Source organism: Melospiza georgiana, chromosome 8 (genome assembly GCF_028018845.1).
Source record: "Melospiza georgiana isolate bMelGeo1 chromosome 8, bMelGeo1.pri, whole genome shotgun sequence".
In the NCBI taxonomy this organism is placed as follows: Eukaryota; Metazoa; Chordata; class Aves; order Passeriformes; family Passerellidae; genus Melospiza; species Melospiza georgiana.
Genome location: NC_080437.1, coordinates 16,342,292 through 16,361,178, shown reverse-complemented (window position 1 = coordinate 16,361,178; position 18,887 = coordinate 16,342,292). Strand labels below are relative to the sequence as shown.

At 37.5% G+C, this 18,887-nt stretch overlaps 1 protein-coding gene across 2 annotated transcripts in view; it reads left to right on the top strand.

Moving 5' to 3' along the window:
* The window catches only part of ADK (adenosine kinase), a 265,882-nt gene that overhangs the window by 236,494 nt on the left and 10,501 nt on the right, over positions 1-18,887 (top strand). For both annotated transcript variants that reach the window (XM_058028956.1, XM_058028957.1), the window contains exon 10: positions 11,136-11,222. In XM_058028956.1, the coding sequence (XP_057884939.1) occupies positions 11,136-11,222 (87 nt within the window). The remainder of the gene's footprint in view (positions 1-11,135; positions 11,223-18,887) is intronic.

Genomic DNA, 18,887 nt, shown 5'->3' with positions numbered 1-18,887 from the left:
GGGTAAACATGGACTGGTTTTATATTGTTTTGGCTATACCTACTGAATGATATAACACTAATGTTTGTTCAAAAGGAATGCACAGAGCAGTCTGACAGCAGATTTAAAGTTTAGGAGGCTGCATACACTGATTTTGTTTGCTGTAGTTCGCTACCCTGTGCCCCCCACTGCCTCCCTAATCTGTCCTGATTCTTCTGCCTGCCCCAGGGATTAGCAGTCAAAACTAAATCAGAGAGGAGTCTATGGAACCAAATATTTATGTCCCTTGTAATGTGACACTGTGATACTGTACTGTGAACCTGAAAAGATGCCAGGCCATGCGTTGTGTCTAATAGCAATTGATCAAAAATGGAACTGCAGAACTGTGCTCCAAATTGTTGGCTGTATAAATTTGATAATAAGTACATTTCTTGATAGAATACAACAGTGCAGCAAAGTGTGTGTGCCCTCTCTTCCCTCCGCACCTGTCCAAGTGCAGAATGCTGTTTGTACAGTACATTGTCCTCGCTGACAACTGAATAAGAATTTTTAGGAGCAGTTGGCTATCAAGTGATGGCAAATTTAAAGGTTATGCAAATTGTGCCAGTACAGCCCAGCTTGTTTCAGACCTCTTTTCTCTATTATCATATCAATTGAGTCAGCTCATAGTAGACAAAGCAAGGTTATGGGAACCACCTAGAGCATCATGCACCATTAAACATCAATGCAGCACACATGAACATCTGCAACAACGATCTTATTAACAGAGGGTAGAACGGAAGGCAATAAACAGCTTTCTCAGTCACCTAATTGTAAAAAATTTAATAACGTAATACTTGCATTATTTATCAACAGCAATTTGGTCAAAAATTACAATTGCAGTGGATTACATTACAACACCTATTGTCTGCTATAAATTGGTACAAAAATATGAAAATCCTTTTGTGAGCAATAAAGACTTTAGTTAGTAGAATGCTAAAACTGCAATTCTTTCAATTTCTGGAACATCATGAAATATAAGTATCTGCCTTTTGCACTGACATTTTTATACGTGGCTAAAACCAAATATTATAAAAGAACCTAAGAATTGTTTTTTATTTCCTCCTTGTCTAGATAGGTTGAACTTTTCAAAAATCAGGGCACAGTTGTTTTGTTGTGAAAAGTAACATGCAGAAAACATAAAATGGTCTTGTGTGTATGTAGTCAAAACAGATGTTTGGAAGGACAAAGTAAAGCATATTAGATATCTGTGTTGTGATATGTGTTGTGTGTTGGCTTCTGGAGGAGACAATGCACTGCTTTAGAAGGTGAGAGTACGTGAAGCTGTGCTCTCCAATAGCTGAGGGAAATGTATACAAAAATTAAAGTATGTTAGAAGTTGATAAAAAAGAGAAAGGAGGTTTGGCTCTCTAAGGCCAAGGCAAACTCTAGGAATAGGTTAGGCTTGAAGCTCACCCTTTGCTGGAGTCAGATACATGTGTGGGGAGGGACAGCCCCTCTCCATGGAGGGGAGCACTATGGACTCCCTGGGAACCAGAGACTGCTCAGAAAGCTCCAAGCTGCAGGAGGAGAGCACCACTCTTCCTCTTTTATCCTGAATGTGCAAATGCACAGGTAGTTAAGAATTAAAGCAGAAAGGAAATAAGAGACTGGCTGAATAAATCAACACAGGCTCAAAAGTTGAGTTTGATGAGTGCATTCAGCAGAGAATCCTGCTCCAAACATTAGTCTGCTTCCAAGCAGCTTTGTTCCTCCCTGGCACAGTCTGCTCCCGACTGTTACCACTGAGTAGCAGCAACAAGATCAGATTTGTATTTATGTGGAAGAAGAATGAAGCCTTCTCAGTTTGTGTTAGTGTAAAAATCCAGATTGTGCCAGGATCACTGGCTACAATTAGCCTCCTGGTCAGCAGTAGACACCTCAGTCATTGCTTTAATCAACAAAAATCAACAGGTGATGGTGAAGGGTCTGGGAAAAGAGGAAAAGTGATTAGACAAAGATGAGTAGAAGCTTGGTAAAAGGATGAATTTGGCAAGTTGAGAGTTTCAGGCATTATATTTGTTACCACAGAGAAAGGAAAGTTTTTCTTTAAAAATGTTAACATCTTTCCTTTTAAATCTGGTTTTATTTCCTCTAGGAAAAGATAGCCAAAAAAAGCAGTGAAACTGTCTAAATAGCCATTAAGTATATGTTTTCTGCTGAAATGCTTCTAAAAGCAACAAATAACAAATATTTTCCATTTTTTTCCACATTTTTGAGTTGCAATTCAAATTATCTCACTCTGTAGGCTAACCAGAGTTTTTCCTGCATGTCTCTGCAGTTTTTAAAGCAGTATCTGCTTCTTGCCTTTTTTCATAACTTTTTATAAGTTAATTGTATCAGCAGAGTCTCCATATTTTGCTTATATACATCTATTTACTTGCTTACTAACCTTGCTTTTCAGATTGGAAACTCCTCAGAGCAGGATTCTTTTACTTCTAAAACGTATCTTGGTGGTCATCTTGACAATATAAGAATAATACATATTACAGAGATCATGAGTTGAACTCACCTGTAGGCACCAACTGAAGTTTGATTAATCTTAAAATGTTTTATTGCTTCTAAAAAGATAAGTGTGTCATTTTGGGTATTATTTTGGAATCACTTAAATTTGAAGTATTCATCAAATTAATACTTAAAGGAAAAGTAACCAGGAGTGACAGGCAGTGATAGGAGTCTGACAATGTTCTGCAGAGACAGAGGCTGGACAATTCTGATTTTTCTCCTAGGTCACTTATTTTGCTTTTGTCAAGCAGCCTCACTTTAAAGCATTGGGGTTTACATGAAATGACAGTGCATGCCCTGTAAAGCCTGTTGGGTTCCCTTTGTGGGTGCACATATATGGGGGGACTGCAACGCTTTAAAGGCCTTCCTACACAAACATATGATCCAAGAGCTCTTGCCAGAAACTCTTTGTCAAAGCTGATTACAGTAACTGTGTGGAAATTAATTTAATCCACTGCGTAGTCAATAACTGTAAAAATTCAGGGGTGCATAATTTACATCAAAATGTGTGTGATGTTATTTTTAAAAGGTGATAGATTTACCATCCTGTTTATGTCAATGGTTAAACTGGTAACATGATACTACAAAGATCATAGTTCAGAGTATTTTTATATATATTATATATATGTATATATATTAAATATAATTATCTAATAAATTATCTGCAACTAATGTAGGGGAAAAATAAGCTCCTTTATTTTGGGCCATATTTTTATCTTAGGCTGGTATAACCCTTAAAGAATTCCATTAAAAACAGCAGAATTTCTCTGTTTCAACTGGCATTTTAAGAGTAGGATATTTCCTCATTGACCTTAGAATAAATTTTGGTCTCCATTGCAGTGACATGATCTAAATAGATTTAAAACCTGCTAAAGTCTGATAAAATTGATTTAGTAAGCATGTTTTATTCTTCAAAAGCAAACAAGTAGTCTTGGGAGATCTTAATTAAAGGCAACATGGAGCTTGCAAATATAGAATGAGAAGAAAAAAAAAAGTAAAATTCTAGAGATGAGCTCTGAGATAAAAGGGTGAAAAATTGAAATTTCTACATGTAATCTGAATTTTTAATGGCAGTGCTGTAGAATTTCTGTGGTAGGCTACCTCATCAATGTTCAGCTAGTAACAAATTTTTTTTTTCAAGGAGAAGCAGATATATACATTAACTTATTTTTAGTAATATATCTAGGGAAGGCTGTCTCTCTCATTCCAATGGACTGATTTTATTTATGAAACTAAATATAAATTCTCCCAGAAGAAAAATCTCCTTCAGAGCTGCTCTGTAGTGACCTAATGCTCACTCCTTCTCTTTTCAGTCTTACTGATGCTCAAGTGAAATGGAAGTGCCTTGGGCCCATTTCTGCCTCCACTGACAACCCATGCTTCTCAGATTATCGTGTAGCATAAAAAAAGCTGTCATGTAACATGGCATTTATTTAAATGATGTGATTTCTGTGTTCACCACTCTGAAACTGAGGTATAGCTAAGAAAGCTTGCAAGTTTTGACAGGTGTGTTTACCCCGCTAGGGCAATATGCTTAATGTATGAAAAATGTGAGGCAGAATACAGTTTTTGTCCTACTCAAAATCAAATTATAATATGTTTTTCTCTCTCTTATTTAGTTTTGTTTTGTTTTTAGCCAATGCCATGATAAGCTTTTGAGTAGGAATTGCATTGACATGATTTATAGGTTGGTACTTGTCAGAAGATTCTCCCATAGGGCAGTGTTTTGGTGGCCTAGCTGTGCAGTGGTTTAAAATACATCTGTAGAACACCACAAAGTGAAGTACAAGCATACATGTTTCCTGTTGGTGTGTTGGTCAGTGTATGCACACATGGTCTGGTTTCTGAGCTTAGAGATCTCATTTTTGCACAGTCCTCATAGCCACACTTCAGAAGGCTGAAGAGTGTATGTGAGCAAAACATGTGTCCTTGTAACCCAGACACACCTTTGGGATGGGTTCCTTACACTGGACATTGACATTCCAGCTCTCATCATCTGTGTGTGTTCATGAGTCTTGGCTACCTATTTACAAATAGAAATAGATTTGTTTGTATTTCTAATTCCTGTACACAGTTCAAAAAATAATGCTGGAGTTGTATGGCTTGGTATTTTACATGTGAGGATCAACTAAGATGTACAGAGCCCAAAGCAGTGCATGTAGGATTTACAGTGCAGGGAGAGACACTTACATTTGTTAATATCCAAGGCCAGATGTGGTTTTGTGTCACCCTGTGCTCACTGGTGTGGCTCAGCTCACTGTGGTAGAGCTTGCTCTTCACAGAGACCAGGATCATACAATTTATGGGCTTTGTTTATTGTAACCCATCTCTCCTGTCTTCAGGATTTTGATCTGAGCTCTTCGTAGTACTCGTAGACAGTCATTGTGTTGTAGCAGTGAAATAAATACCTTTTCTTGATTTTGGTGCCTGTGAATTCACACCCCTTGCCTTTCCTGAGTCCTCCAGCCCTTTGTGAGCCCAGACAGAAGGCAGAGGAGAGGCTGGAGCTCTGAGCAGGACCTTCTGTCTCCAGCAGCCCTGCTGAGCTAGAGCAGTGCGGTCCTGGCAGTTCAGTGGGCGCAGTTTCAGCTGCCTCTGAAATCAGTGCCTGCTGGGCAAATGGCAATACTCCTGTGTGCTCAAAAGGCTTTTTCAACAGAGTTCATTGCCATTCTAAACCTTAAACATTGTGACACATGCCAGAAAAATTCTGCAGCTTGTTCTTTAGGGCACTTTTTCCATATATATATATATATGCATGTATATATTTTTAAAAATGTTTTATTAGCAACAAACTGAAGCAGAACTAGTATTTTCTGTTGACCTCTTTCTTCCCCATCTTTTAAACAAAGTGTTATGTTTACTTGTGCTAAAAATTATTTAATATGAGAAATAAAGTAGAGATTCAACTGGCAGTGAGATATAGAAAGTAATGACATTATGCGTGCCCCACACCTTCGATAAAGTAAACAAAACAAATTTTTGCCCCTAGAAGATGTTCATGAGCCATTAGTCAATGCTATTACATTTCTTATAATTGCTGTAACTATTTACAGAGTTCTGAGGCCAATCTTGTGCTGATATAAATCAAGAGTTATTTCAAAGGAGTGATGTTGAATTAACAGGATTGCAGACAGAATTGGGTGTAGGTTCAGAGGACACATGCTGTGTGCAAAAATGGTGTTTAATTTTACATCATTGCTAATAGTTGATGTGTATGAGTGTACAAGTTGATTCACATGAACCTTCTTTCCCTTATTAACTCTAATCCTATGAATCACACTTCCGTGAGAGGCTACAAATACGGCTTCTGAATCAAAATGCTCTTGACCAGATAATGGTACAATTTATATGTCTGAGGAGAGCTATAAGGGGAAGACAAGTCTCATTTACCTCCTAGGACAGAGGAAAATGGGGTCTGCACACTGTCATTTCCCCTATGGGTATCTATGGGACTATGTCTAGAGCCACAGGAGATTTGAAGTCTTTGGCATCATATTCCTTTTCTGTTTCTACTGAAAATGAACTAGCTGTCTCTGAGGGACAGCACTTTACATCCTGATCAACACTTTTGCTTAGCAAACTGCGAAGATAATTTTAGCTCCATTGCTAAAGAGACCCGTTAATTGGGGTTTTTATTATGGAAATCAATTAATATTTACAGACATACTAAAGCATTATAAATGACAACTGCTCTGTAACTTGTTTAGGGTCATTTGTTTATTATAGCAATAAAGAATAAACAACTGCTGCATTACTAGTTATAAAGATTCCTTGGGTACATATAGGATTCAGTAGAATACAGCATCATTTGTTGTGTACCTTTAAAATACTGGATAGAAAGATCCCACAAAGCGTGTGGCTGACTTGAATCTTGCTTGTCATGCTGTAACTCCATTGAATGGCACAAAGAGATTCCCTCTTTTTCTGACAAGCCTACATAGCTACAGCACCAGGCCCACAGTGCACAGACCTAGCTGGTGGAGGGAGGAGGTGTTGATGTGCAAAGCAAGGCCAGCTCGACACACACCCACCAAGTGCCAGAGCACCAGAGTGGCCATCCAGAACTGGCTCCTGGAAGTCCCAGCCTGCAAATGCAGATCTCCTTCTGTTTGCTTAGAAGGGACAGGCTGCATCAGCTGCGCTGGGTTTGGGGCACATCATCACTGCAGGTGTGAGGGATTCCTAGCTGGGGTTCAGCCCTGCCCCACATTGCCTTTGGCTTTGGCCAGGGCTGTGTTTGTGGGGTGGGGGAGCTGCAGTGTCTCTTTGATGGACATTAGCAAGCGTGCTGTCATTGTGTGAAGGACAGCACAGCATTATTTTACTGTCAAACAAAACAGGAGAAAGTATTGCTGTACTGAGGGTTTTTGAAGATGTATTGATGTGCTGAAGAAGATACAGAGATTTAGAGCCTGTAGCCTTTTGGGGTTTACCTTCTGGAGACAGGTGAGACCTAAAAATCATCCTAAGCAATATGGTCTGGTTTCAAATACTTTTCTCATTACTTCTTACCTTACAGCTGCCCAGAGACATTTATAGGTTTTAGGTTCAGGTTTCTATGTTCTGTTAAGTTCTTCCTGTCTCTTTTTTTTTTCTTTTCTTTTTATCTCTTTTTTTTTTTTTTTTATTTGGCCCCTGATCTAAGGAAAGTTAGAGAGGGTGGAGGTGAGGAGGGGACGGGACAGAATTCTGTTTCACAGTTGTTCCGTTATTTTACAAGTTAAAGCTCACAAAAGAAACATGAATGTGACTCCATCTTGTAAGCATCTGTACTACCACTACTAACCCACGGATCAAAAGATTATTTGAGGAAATAGCTAGACCTTTTTTGTATGTATTTTAGGTCTACCTTCTTCCTTTTGTTTTATTTTAAAACAAAATTAAGGACACTCCAACATGTTGCCCATAAGAGTTCTGTTACAGGTAATTAAATGTAAGTTTACACATTTAATCTACTTTTAAGAGCAAGAGAGACTGGTAAATGACCCAGTTAAGGAAAGTACTCAGCCTAATTGGATGTAACGATTGCTTGCTGGTGTTTATTACTGTACTAAGAGTAGACATGTAGTCTGTGATTCTAATTTGGTTTAGAGACAGACCTGTAGTATTTGCATCTATCATCAGAGTTCGATTGTTCCTGCTAACATTGTGAAATTGGCTTGTATTCATTTGGGAGCTTAAGAGTATTAGAATGAAAGGAGCACTGGGTTTTTTCAGTTACTATTGCTGTCCAGTTATTATCTCTCCAGACTGTTTTGCCTACAGTAATATATTAAACTCGATATGCTAGCATGTATTTTTGCCTGGGAAATTAAATAGAGATTTCACTTTTTTATATATGTAATGTGAGAGATTAACAAGAACTAAATTAACCAATGAGCTCTATCTTTCTGATTTACCTGTGAACTTACCTTGTCTTCAGCCTATGAAGTCACATTAAATGTCTGGGTTTGATTATTTCTATGTCATTTTGAAAGAGCTGAGTTCCTGACAAATGTAAAGTCACTGAAAGTTGAATCAAAGCCCCAAAATTTTAGATTTCATTAATGCTTATTTTCTAAAATTTCCCTAATTGTAGACACCTTGTTGCAATTTGCCCTCACAATTTTGGGCTTCCAGGAAATCATATCCAAGTGGAATATGTTGTATCATAGAAGATATTTGTTACATAAAAATAGAACACTGGATTTTATGCCCAGAGCAGCAGCACTTGGACTTCAAAAGACTTATGTAATTATTATTTATTTCATAACCTCTCAGAATGATGAATGAAATCAGAACTGACTTTGAAAAGCAAGGCCACTCACGAGCGGTGCACCTAGCCAAGGTGTCTCAGTGTCCGCTATGATGGATTTGTGACTTTTATAACACAATGGATCAAAAATGAAGTTAAAGCAATATTAAATTGACAAAAAATAAAAAAGGATACTCAGAATGGAGACTTCTGCTTCATCGTGATTCATCTTGTTGTGTTTAGTTGCTACAAAACACAGATCAGTAAGAGAAATTAGCTCTTTTGATGTTGTTACACAGACACAGCAGTGTAATTTAATGGCAGCTTTAATTCTAACTTACTTCATTTATTGCAAAGGAAAGGAATAAAAACCCCAAACTTTGGTATTCTTTTGTTGATCTTACAGTATATGTTATTGTCAGCTCTAGTTTAGTTGATTCTACTATGCTAGAATCAACTAAAGATAAGGTTAAAGAAAGATAATTTGCCTATTGGATATGTGCAGATGGTCATATTTTGTAATTCAATATGTCCTCCAAAGCCATGCTGGCTCCTTCTTAAACTTTGGTACTTCAAAAGATGAGACTATTGCTCTGCTTGAAAATATATAGGAAATTGCAGAAAGAAAATGTATTACCCAGGCAGACATGGAAAACTGTGACCAGAAAAAAGAAAAATTTTAAAAATTGACTTTCCTAATATATTTGGGGTTTTAGACTAATTCAGTTACTTATCATTATATCTACTACAGAAAGAATAAAATAGGAGTTCCTAGTGCAATACTTACCTGCACATACTAGAGGGAGCTGAGGGAGGGAGTCAAGACAGAGGAAAAGAAAGGCAAAATATGATGATGAGTACTTTCATTTGTGCTAGTTTGCTTGAATAGAATCTTATTTGATGCTATACCCCATTTACAGCTTTCAAAATACAGTGTGCATTATTCACTCTGTGTGCCCAAACACAGACATTTGTATGCATATGCAATTGTCTGCTGTGCATTTAACATGGAACATCTGTGTGTGCCCATGCACACTTGGGAAGGAGCAGGTTAGTTTATTACAATGTGTCTTCAACAGACTTAGCACATTGTTCATTGTTTTAGTATTATCTAGAGCAAATCAATATACCTTCTTGTGAAATGGATGAATACACTCTGCTTGTCTGGCAGAGTTTAATGTAAGACCTCTCTTTCATGATTTCCAATTCAAATGAATGCTGTTAAAATTACTAAAAAACATTGCTCTTGAAGACTTAAGAGCACAACACAGCATTGAAGCACATTTCTAAATAGCGTTCTTAACAGAGTAGAGAGTAGGATGCCCTGAGAACTGACTGAAACCTGTTCTTTAATTGGAATATTCATCTTATGTTTTTCATTACCCTTTTTCCTTTGCCTCTCATGGATGGTTGTTGCTAATGCTCCCCTCCCCTCCTGGTGGGCCAGCCAACAGTTCCCTCTGGAGGCAGCATCATTATATCTGCCTGGTTCACTTAGTAGCAGATGGTGAAGAGCAGTAGAGCTGATACACTGCATTTCACAGAAACCAGGATCCTTCTGGTACCTCTGCAGCATACACAGACTTGCCTGATTTGAGACTGTGAATTCTTTATGTGCCTTCCAAACTAGGTTTCCTTGTTTGCTACTGTGTATGTCAGTGTAAGAGTGATTTTTATGATCTGCTCTGTTGCTGGACAGTGAAGAAACTACTCATCTCCAGGTTTCAGCTACTGGCAGCTCTGTTTTCCATTTTATTTCTATTTTTACCAAAAATTAAAAGAAAACAGCTCTGCTGGTTTTTCTTTTCACTGGTTGACAGGCTTTTCTTCCCCCTCCCCTTTTTGTAATTCCTGCTGTCTGCCAAAGGACAATCTGTTTGCTCTGAGACAGTTTAATGCATACTGACTACCAGAGGCAGAACTTCCATTGGCTCTGTTACAGGGGTAATTTACACTTTAACAAGGTATTGTGACAAGGTGGTAATTATATTTTTATCACGTCATTATGACATTACCACCTGGAAAGCCATAGCTGATTAATTAGTGGCATATATTAAATTTATAACCCTGGAACTCTAAAGTTATCATACCTAAGTGGTGTAATTATGCTGAACTGTGGTGTGGCAGTGAATTGGAGGTGAAGATGCTGAGTATCCACCTATTGCAATACATTTAATGAGTGCCAGTAGAGGGCAGGGAGCTGAAGGAAATAGTTGGGGTTTTTAAAATAAATACTAAGGAAGAGAATGAAATCATTGAAATCTTGAAACCAAATCTAGTCAGATGGCAATTTCCAAGGCTTCTTACATACATGGATTTTTTAAAGGTATAATTTGAAAGCACTTTGATTTACACTTGTTTTTGCTTTTTATTTCACAGCTTTATTTCAGTTAATTCACATCTATTTTGGTTTTAACAATGCAGCAGTTTCAGTTGATCTTTTGGAGGCTTGTACTTGGCCATTCTGGAGGCTACCTCACCTTCCTGCAACTGGTAGAAAGCACTGGTTTTGGCAGGATGAGTTTTTCTCAGTTTTGTGAATATGCCCAGGTGTTTTATGTTGTCCTTTCTGATTTACTTTTTTTCGTTTACTCTTTTCCTTTCTCTTTTTCTCTTTTCCTTAGTATTAGGAGGTAGAGGAAATAAATGAGGCTGGGACTAAATGATGAAAATGCCCACTAATTATGGCTTTTTTGAATATGTTCCCATATTCCTATGAAGTAAATACAGACAGAATTATAAACCAAATCTATTTTAAACCAAATTATCATGCTAAAGGTCATAGTTTTGACTTGTTTTGATTTTCCCTGTTTGTTGTGCATTTCAAAGTCAGATTGCCAAGTAACTCATGTTTTATTCTTCCCTTTCTCTACAGAAAATGAAGTGACTACTTTCCCTGTGTTGGTGAGTGATCAGAGTGAAATCGTGGATACCAATGGAGCTGGAGATGCATTTGTTGGAGGTATTTCTTACTTCTTTCTGTTGTTTGGAGATTATCTTATTATTCTCTCTATAGAAAATTTACTGTTTTTTCATTCAGCTGTCCTTCAGAACAAGCTTCATTCTTTTACATCTTTTCTCTGCATCCTGAAGTTATATGATTTAATTAAGTTCTGACTTCCAAAGGGAAAGTGTGTTGTATTACTTCAAAAATAATATGCCTTTATGCTGTACTCTGGTAGTTTTCATGAGATTAATTGTATCTGTCAGACTGTTGCATAAACAAGCTGCATCAAGTACTATATAGTGTACAGAAATCCCTCCTGGCTTAAATGTTAACACATTGTTGTTCTTTAAAACAGGTTGTAGTGAATATTAAACAGTATGTTAATAAGTGAGCATAATGTCTCTGATCATGTAAATTTTGGTAGAACATCTGCTTCCGATACAATTATTTGGACATCAGAAAAGAATGCAAAGGGTTAATTTGTTAAAACAAACCCTGAAAATATCTGGCATTGCTTAATATCCATTTGTAAACTTACTATTTTATTTGGCTCAAGCTCTAAGGAAAAAAGAGGATGTTATGTCTGTGCCTGTTTAAAAAATTATTCTATATAAGCCAAAACTCAATCTAATCCAAGATTTCTGTCATTCATTGTAACCTTCATCCATGTAGTTCTGTGATGCACTACTGCATCCTGAAGGCTCTAATATCCAGTCTGAAGTAGCTGTAAGGAGCTCCATTAGTCACTAATTTACTGGAAATATTACAAAAGAGACTTTATAAATAGAATTGCAGGGCTCAGTCTTGTAGCTACAAAGGGGATAGCAAGCAGTGTGTTACCAAATTAAAGCTTCAGAATTGTGTCCCACTTCAACAAAATATTCAACATAAGCTTAATCTTAAGCAGGTGAGTAATTCCTTCCTTACTTAATACAGCATTTAAACCAAAGATAAATGTTCAGTATATACTTAAAACTGTCTGAGAATGGGAATGTTTTTACTCATTACTTCAGTGCTTTCATGAATCAAAAAGGACAGAAATAGAGGGAAACACATTAGGTCATATTATTCATACACCTTTTAGGGCATGCTTGTCGCTGTCTATTATTCCTAAATCACAAACAAGACTGAATTTGAACCAGTAGGTAACAGTGACTAACATAAATAAGATCATCTTCAAGTGCTTGTCCTTATATGCATTTGCTCTGTTTATCAGCTGTGCCAGATAGCTGCTGTTCTTGTGGAGGGGGAAGAGAGAATAGGCCTTGCATATTTTGTTTTCATGTGTCTGCCATGTTTATCTCAGGTTGTATTTATTTTCTGTTCTTCAGGTTTAGGCCTCTTGAAATCAGGACTTTTGTTTTAAGAATCCTAATTTTGTTCTTTCCTATGTTAGCTGCAGGAAGAATATTGCAACTAAATCAGGGCTTTAAGAACTGTTTTATAATATAATAGATCAAATTTAATAATTGAACGCTCAAAAGCCTTTCTCTTTAAATTACATCCTTTTCCCTGGTACAGCCATAGCTGCTGGTTTTCTGTAGAAGGGCTAAAACATTTACTTTAATCAGAATATCCTGAATGGCAAGACTGATATAAACCAGTTCAGTCTCTATTCCAAACTACTGCCTTCCACCAGCAGTGTAAGGAGTTGGGGCACATCCTGTCAGGCTGGTCTTGGATCAGTTGTGAGATTCCTTTCTCAAAGAGGAAAAATGATGTGCACAATACTCAGCTGTGGAAGACAGGGATGAAGGGACATATTCTAAAAGATTAACTCTCCCTTATCATTCTAAGTGTTAAGATACAGCAAGATCATGTATATTTGGGATAATCCTAGCAAAAGTCCTGTATCACAGCTTATGGATGTATATTATCTTCAGTTGCCCCACAAACATCTGAGGCATCAGATGCTTTTTCATTGGGGCAGAAGTACAATGCAGTCCAGTGCACTGTACAGTTCTCCCTCACTATCAGGGAAAGGACCACAGCTGGTTTTCCCTCTGTAATGGCAAACCTGTCTGAGCTGTCCTTGCAGTGAGACACTTACCTGAGCATGAGTGTGTGAGCTCAGCCTCCTGTTGCACCATGCTTCCCTCTCCTGTGACTCAAAGCAACATGAACTTTAGGATATCCATCCAGAGTTCTTCCATTGGCTTCTGGGATATCTCAGTTCTCCTCTGGCACTCCATAAATAATAAATTGATCATTTATTCTCCTCAGAAAATAGATTTTCCTGAGTTTAGTCCAGATGGGAGAATTGGGACTCATAACAGTCTTGCTACACAGCTGATTCTAGTCTTATACGTACTGTGATCTCCTTCTTCAAGGGGTCACCTTATTTTCCTTCCCATATGTAGGAAATAGGATACTGGACTGGATAGGCTTTGATTTGGTCTGTGTTTCATTTGAGGGAAATGTCTGTATTTTATCTGTGGCACACTTGTTGTTGTGTGTTTTCAAAATGTGTGTTTGGAACACATTTGGAGAAGTTCTTGAATGTCTCCTTAGCAGCAAGCCCTGTGCAGTAGTGTAGGTAATACTGCCCAACATGCAAATCTTCTGGCATTGGGTCTAGCACAGAGCCAGCTTTGTTACTGTCCTGACAGAATTTTTACAGCAGGAAAGTTATATTCTCTTCAGTGCTTTTCTGCTTCTTTCTTTGATTGAGGTTTTTATCAGTTCTTACTACCTAGGCAACAGGACATGTAATGTTTTGATTTCGGTGTCCTTGCAGTAAAATGTTTCAAAATTAATACCTTAACTAAAAAATTCACTCAGTGTGACAATATCCCCTCCTGGAAACCTATTTCTTTTATTCAAACAGCAGAGAACAAGACTCCCATGGCAAAGTTTCCCATACTTCTCTGGAACCAGTATATTAACACAACTGAACAGTGTTTTTTCTGGAGCAGGTGTCTTGGCTGAGAGGGGAATGTGGGATATAATGAGAACTAACCCCATCACACAAGGTTTATTTTGCATTAGGGGGTCAGGTTTGTTGGACTCTATCATGGTCTTTTGAAAGGTCTTTTACAGAGGCACTGTCTTCCAGAGGTATAACTCACAGATCGTAGGGAAATTCCTTCTCAATAATTATGCCAACTTGGCAAATCACCCCTCATATCTTTCTCCACGTAAAAGTTGAAAAAGAAGAAAACAGTGTGGTTTTCTTTTTACTAGAACCAGACTAACGACTGAAGCTCTTGAGACCTTAAAGTCAAGACAAAGTTTAAAGCACAAAGTTTTTGGGCACTTGTAACTCTGTGAGTTGATTCCTGAGTTCAGCATTTCTGAAGCTGCCAGCCTCCAAGGAGAACTAGCTCACCCCAACAGCTAGCAGCGCTAGCAGCAAGAAATAAACCACATTCTTCAGTTGAAACGTGGGTTTTATTAAGTTGGCACCAGGAATATCTCTGAATTTCCTGCCTCTTACTGCAATCATCAAGTCATCTGCCACTCAGGCTGGTGCAGTGCATGAATAAGAAACTGGATTTTAAAATTTCTGCGGGTATCTTTCTGCTAAAAACACTTCTCTAAACAACACTAACATAGTTCTGCCTTTATTGCTTACCAGCAACACTGCTACCTTTTACAGGTTTAAGCAATAATGGTTTCCTTTGTAGCATCTCAGCACCTCTTGTAGTTTTCAGGAGTAGCACAGATATTTGGTTATAAATCCCTGAAATACCCATAAATTCAAGTTGCAATTCTACCTCCAGATTCTTATGACATTGAAAAATCACTTGAGGTTTGCTGGCATGGCTTATGCCACAAAAGTCCTCTTAATGAAATTACAGCCTTAGTTTGTAGAGTTTGGGGATATCATTAAATTAACATTTATTTATTACTGGTCAGCCCCAGTTTGAAGCACTGCAGTAATAATAATCAAAGTGATAATGGCAATAAATATGAGCAGTTTGACCATCATATGCTTTCCTTTGTGCCATCCTGCTCTCTTCAGCCAGAGTAGGCTTGCCTTCTGTTTGAACTCCCCTTTGTCATTGCCACCGTAACTAATGAAAACAATCAGCATCTGTTCTGATAGTTGCTGCCATTGTTCCCTGCAAAATCTCTCCCCTAGAATCTGTCTAGTCACTGGAACTGAGTACAGAGTTCATAACAAATGAATAGGAGAAGGTGTAAATCGATGTTTCTTCAGGTTCCATCAATATAAATATATTGACTTCATAATCTGCTATGATTTAGTCATATACTACATGGAAAGTACTAGAGTATGAAATGGAACCACAAATCATTTTCAAGTAGCTTGATAAGGCAGTGACAGAACGATTGCAGCAAGTGTGTATTACTTATCACCATGCTATAAAGATGTTATACCATTCTCAAGGAAAACGAATCCCAGGGTAGAAGGAGCTCTTCATTAAGCATTGTACAGTGCCAGATAGGAGCTGATAGCAATTTGCCTCTGTCAGTATCAAAGGGGAGGTCAATGGCTCAAACCACCTGTCAATTTAAAAATGGCATTGGCGCTTTCATGTGCTGGGGAATCTCATAAGGCTGCTAGCTAGTTTGAAAGCTGCAGTCACAATTTTTTGGTGCGCGTTCTTCAAGAATAAGCAGTTCTTTCTCTTTCTTGTGAAGCCCAGCATGAGCCTTATGAGATGGTCAGCTCCTGTCTCAACTATCAGACGACTACTCTGATAGAGACAGGGAGAGCAGCAAAAGAGGAGTCATCCTCTTTTATATGTCCTTTTGTGAGTGGGCCTCATGGCATCCTTATCTCCTCTTTAGGGACCACAGCCCTTACTGAAGATACTTCCCTCTTTCTGATTCTGTTTGACTCAAACTATCTCAGTAAAGCCATTTCCTCATCTTTAATAGAGAGGTTAATTGCAAGCATTATTTTTCCATCTTAATCTAAATGTCTCTACAAATTAAATACAGACCTTGGACTTGTAGGAATTTGCCTAAAGGTTCTCACACTGTTTAGATTGTAGCCTCTTTTCATGAGGTAAATGATTTTCAATAGAGTGACAATCAGCTTTGATTTCAGAACTAACTAATATTTGATATACTTCTACATTATTGAAATATTGAAATACTCTATTTCATGTGAAACATTCTTGAAATACATTATGAACATATGTGTATGTGTATCTATAAAATCACAGCACAAGAAATAAAAGTACAGGTTCACAAAGAATACAGAGTGCACAGAAAAATTGGCCATCATTACTCCTCTACTATTAAGTGTTTGATTCAGAAACCTCTTTTAATAAAGGTCTGGTTCTGTTTTCTGAACACACTAGATTTGCTTTGGAATACCTTGGCTGAAGCTGGTGGATTTAAACAAGTGTAATAATGATAAAATGGAAACATAATTAAAACCAGCGTAATAATTCTTATGCTGTTGCTCTGTAGCACCCATCATTTAGGGAAGGAATCTAGTGATTTTTAAAATTAAAAAATCATCTTGATGGGATTTGATATCATCTGAGCTGACCCTGCCTTAAGCCAGGAGCTGGACCAAGTGACCTAAAGACGTCCCTTCCCACCTAAATTGTATTATGATCCTATGAATTTTAATCCTATTGGTATTAAGTTTCCAGGTGCCAGTTCCTGCTCCTCTGGAAATCCAGACTCAATCATCCTCAGGGGGCAATGTTGGTGGCTGCAGAGTAGGAGCTGTCCGAATTAAAAAATTAAGCTCAAAGAGTAAGAATTCCATCTTTTTGCAATAAATCTCTTCTAGGGCAAAGGGGGACTGTACTTATGACTCTGTCTAATAAGTCCCTTATGTATTTCTCATGCAAGCATTGTGGGGATAGAAGCATGTGCACATGTGAGGAATGAGCTCTTATGAATAGCTCCTATATGGCTATTCCAGGAGTGATAAACTTGCAAAAAGATCTGATAATGCTTTCAGCAGAGGCAAATTTGAATGTTTTTTCAGAATACTAATTTATCAGTAAGCTTGTGACTATATTAAAAAGAAAGCTACTTAATAGATTTCTAGGGCTCTTGAACACTGGGGAAGAATTTGTTTACACTAAAAGTGAATATTTTTGTTATTTGTTTTATTTTCCTCTCTGTATAAATCTGTAAGGGCTGCTCTCCCTCCAGTATTCACCACCCCTAGAACATTCTAGATTCATTGAAATAGGAGTAGAAGGAGCTAGGAACAGTTCTTAACTGAACAGCAGGAGCATAATATCAGAAGCTACTTCATCCACTTATAGTGGTCTTTAATTTTTATAAGGTTTTTATACTTGTGTGAAATACCTTGGGAAATTGCCATCATTTTTTAATCACATTTAATAGAGGGAAATACAGTGGACAAAATGTCACTGCTGTGAAGTACTCCCTTCTGATAACACCAGAGCTCTGAGTTGCAGAGCTACTTGCCAGCTGGGAGCAAGGGATAATTTTTTGGTGATATCAATTAAATATGTGTGTGCATGGAACTTGTAATGGCTGATATTTGCTACAAAATTTATCTTCACCAGCAAAGAGAGAGGGGATACTACTTTGAATCATTCTGGCTTTTCTTTGAAGTAAAGATAACTGTTATAACAGAAAGCAGCACTCTCTTAGTTTTCATTTGTCCAGCATTGGTGGCTAATTGCCTCTGAGCAATCCTGTTGTTACTGAGATCATGGCGGGCGAGATAGGAGACTTTGAAATAAAAATACTCACTTAGTGTCATCAGCACTTTGACTGACAGCCCATTTTTTCCCATCTTTACTACTCCTGGTTTATAAACAGCGTACAGGAGTATAATAGCTGAGCTGCAGAGAGGGCATCAATCTTTGCTTGCTAGGGGATAACCTGTCAACATGTCCATGACTTACCACCCCTGTGTTCTGATGGCATTCAGAACTCTGTCAGATAAACATCCCACATAAACCCAGGCTATTAGAGGACTACGTTATCTCTGTAACTGACCTTCTACAAACTAGAAAATGACCAGGTTGTATGTTCCCAGATGATTTTTTCTCAATCTCAGCTAGAGGCACATCATTATTCTGATCAATAGTGTAGCCAGTTGCTAATGCTAATTTCAACATTAGTATTGGCTCATTTTCAAAATTTGCCACAGTTTGAATTGCAGCTACTTAAACAAAACCATAAAAATAGATATCACTCAGAAAAATACATAGAATATTTCTGTTTTCTTTTCAACTCCCTATTTCTTTGTTTACCAATTTCCATTCAAAATTATTTCTTTGCAAAGAATACCCTCTTCTGTGTTGATATTATATGTAAACCTGTTTGCATGTGTTGTCCAAGTATAATTGTGATTATACTGCTTTCATTGTTTTAATTGCTACCCTTCTCTTAGTCTCTAACTGTTCCTCCTAATTTCATTACATATGTATTCTTATAACACAGTAATGTAAATATAGTAATTCACATTTTCACCTGTTCCATTTAAAGGCAATCTAGAAAAACACATAGTAGAATAAAACTAAGGCAAAACATATTATACTTGCTGTCATTTCTTAAATAACACGTAGAAGCAAAAGATCCACTTAAAAGGATCAGTGTATGGAATTAAAAAACCCTCAGAAGTTTCTGATTAGATTGAAGCAGGACTTGATTCCTTTAGCCTCTGTGTCTCTCTTCCTGTCAGTGAAACCTCAGTGTTAAGGGAGCCTCAGTACATAGCAAGAGGATTAATATTTTGCAAAATTGGTTTTTAAAAGACCTAATTTA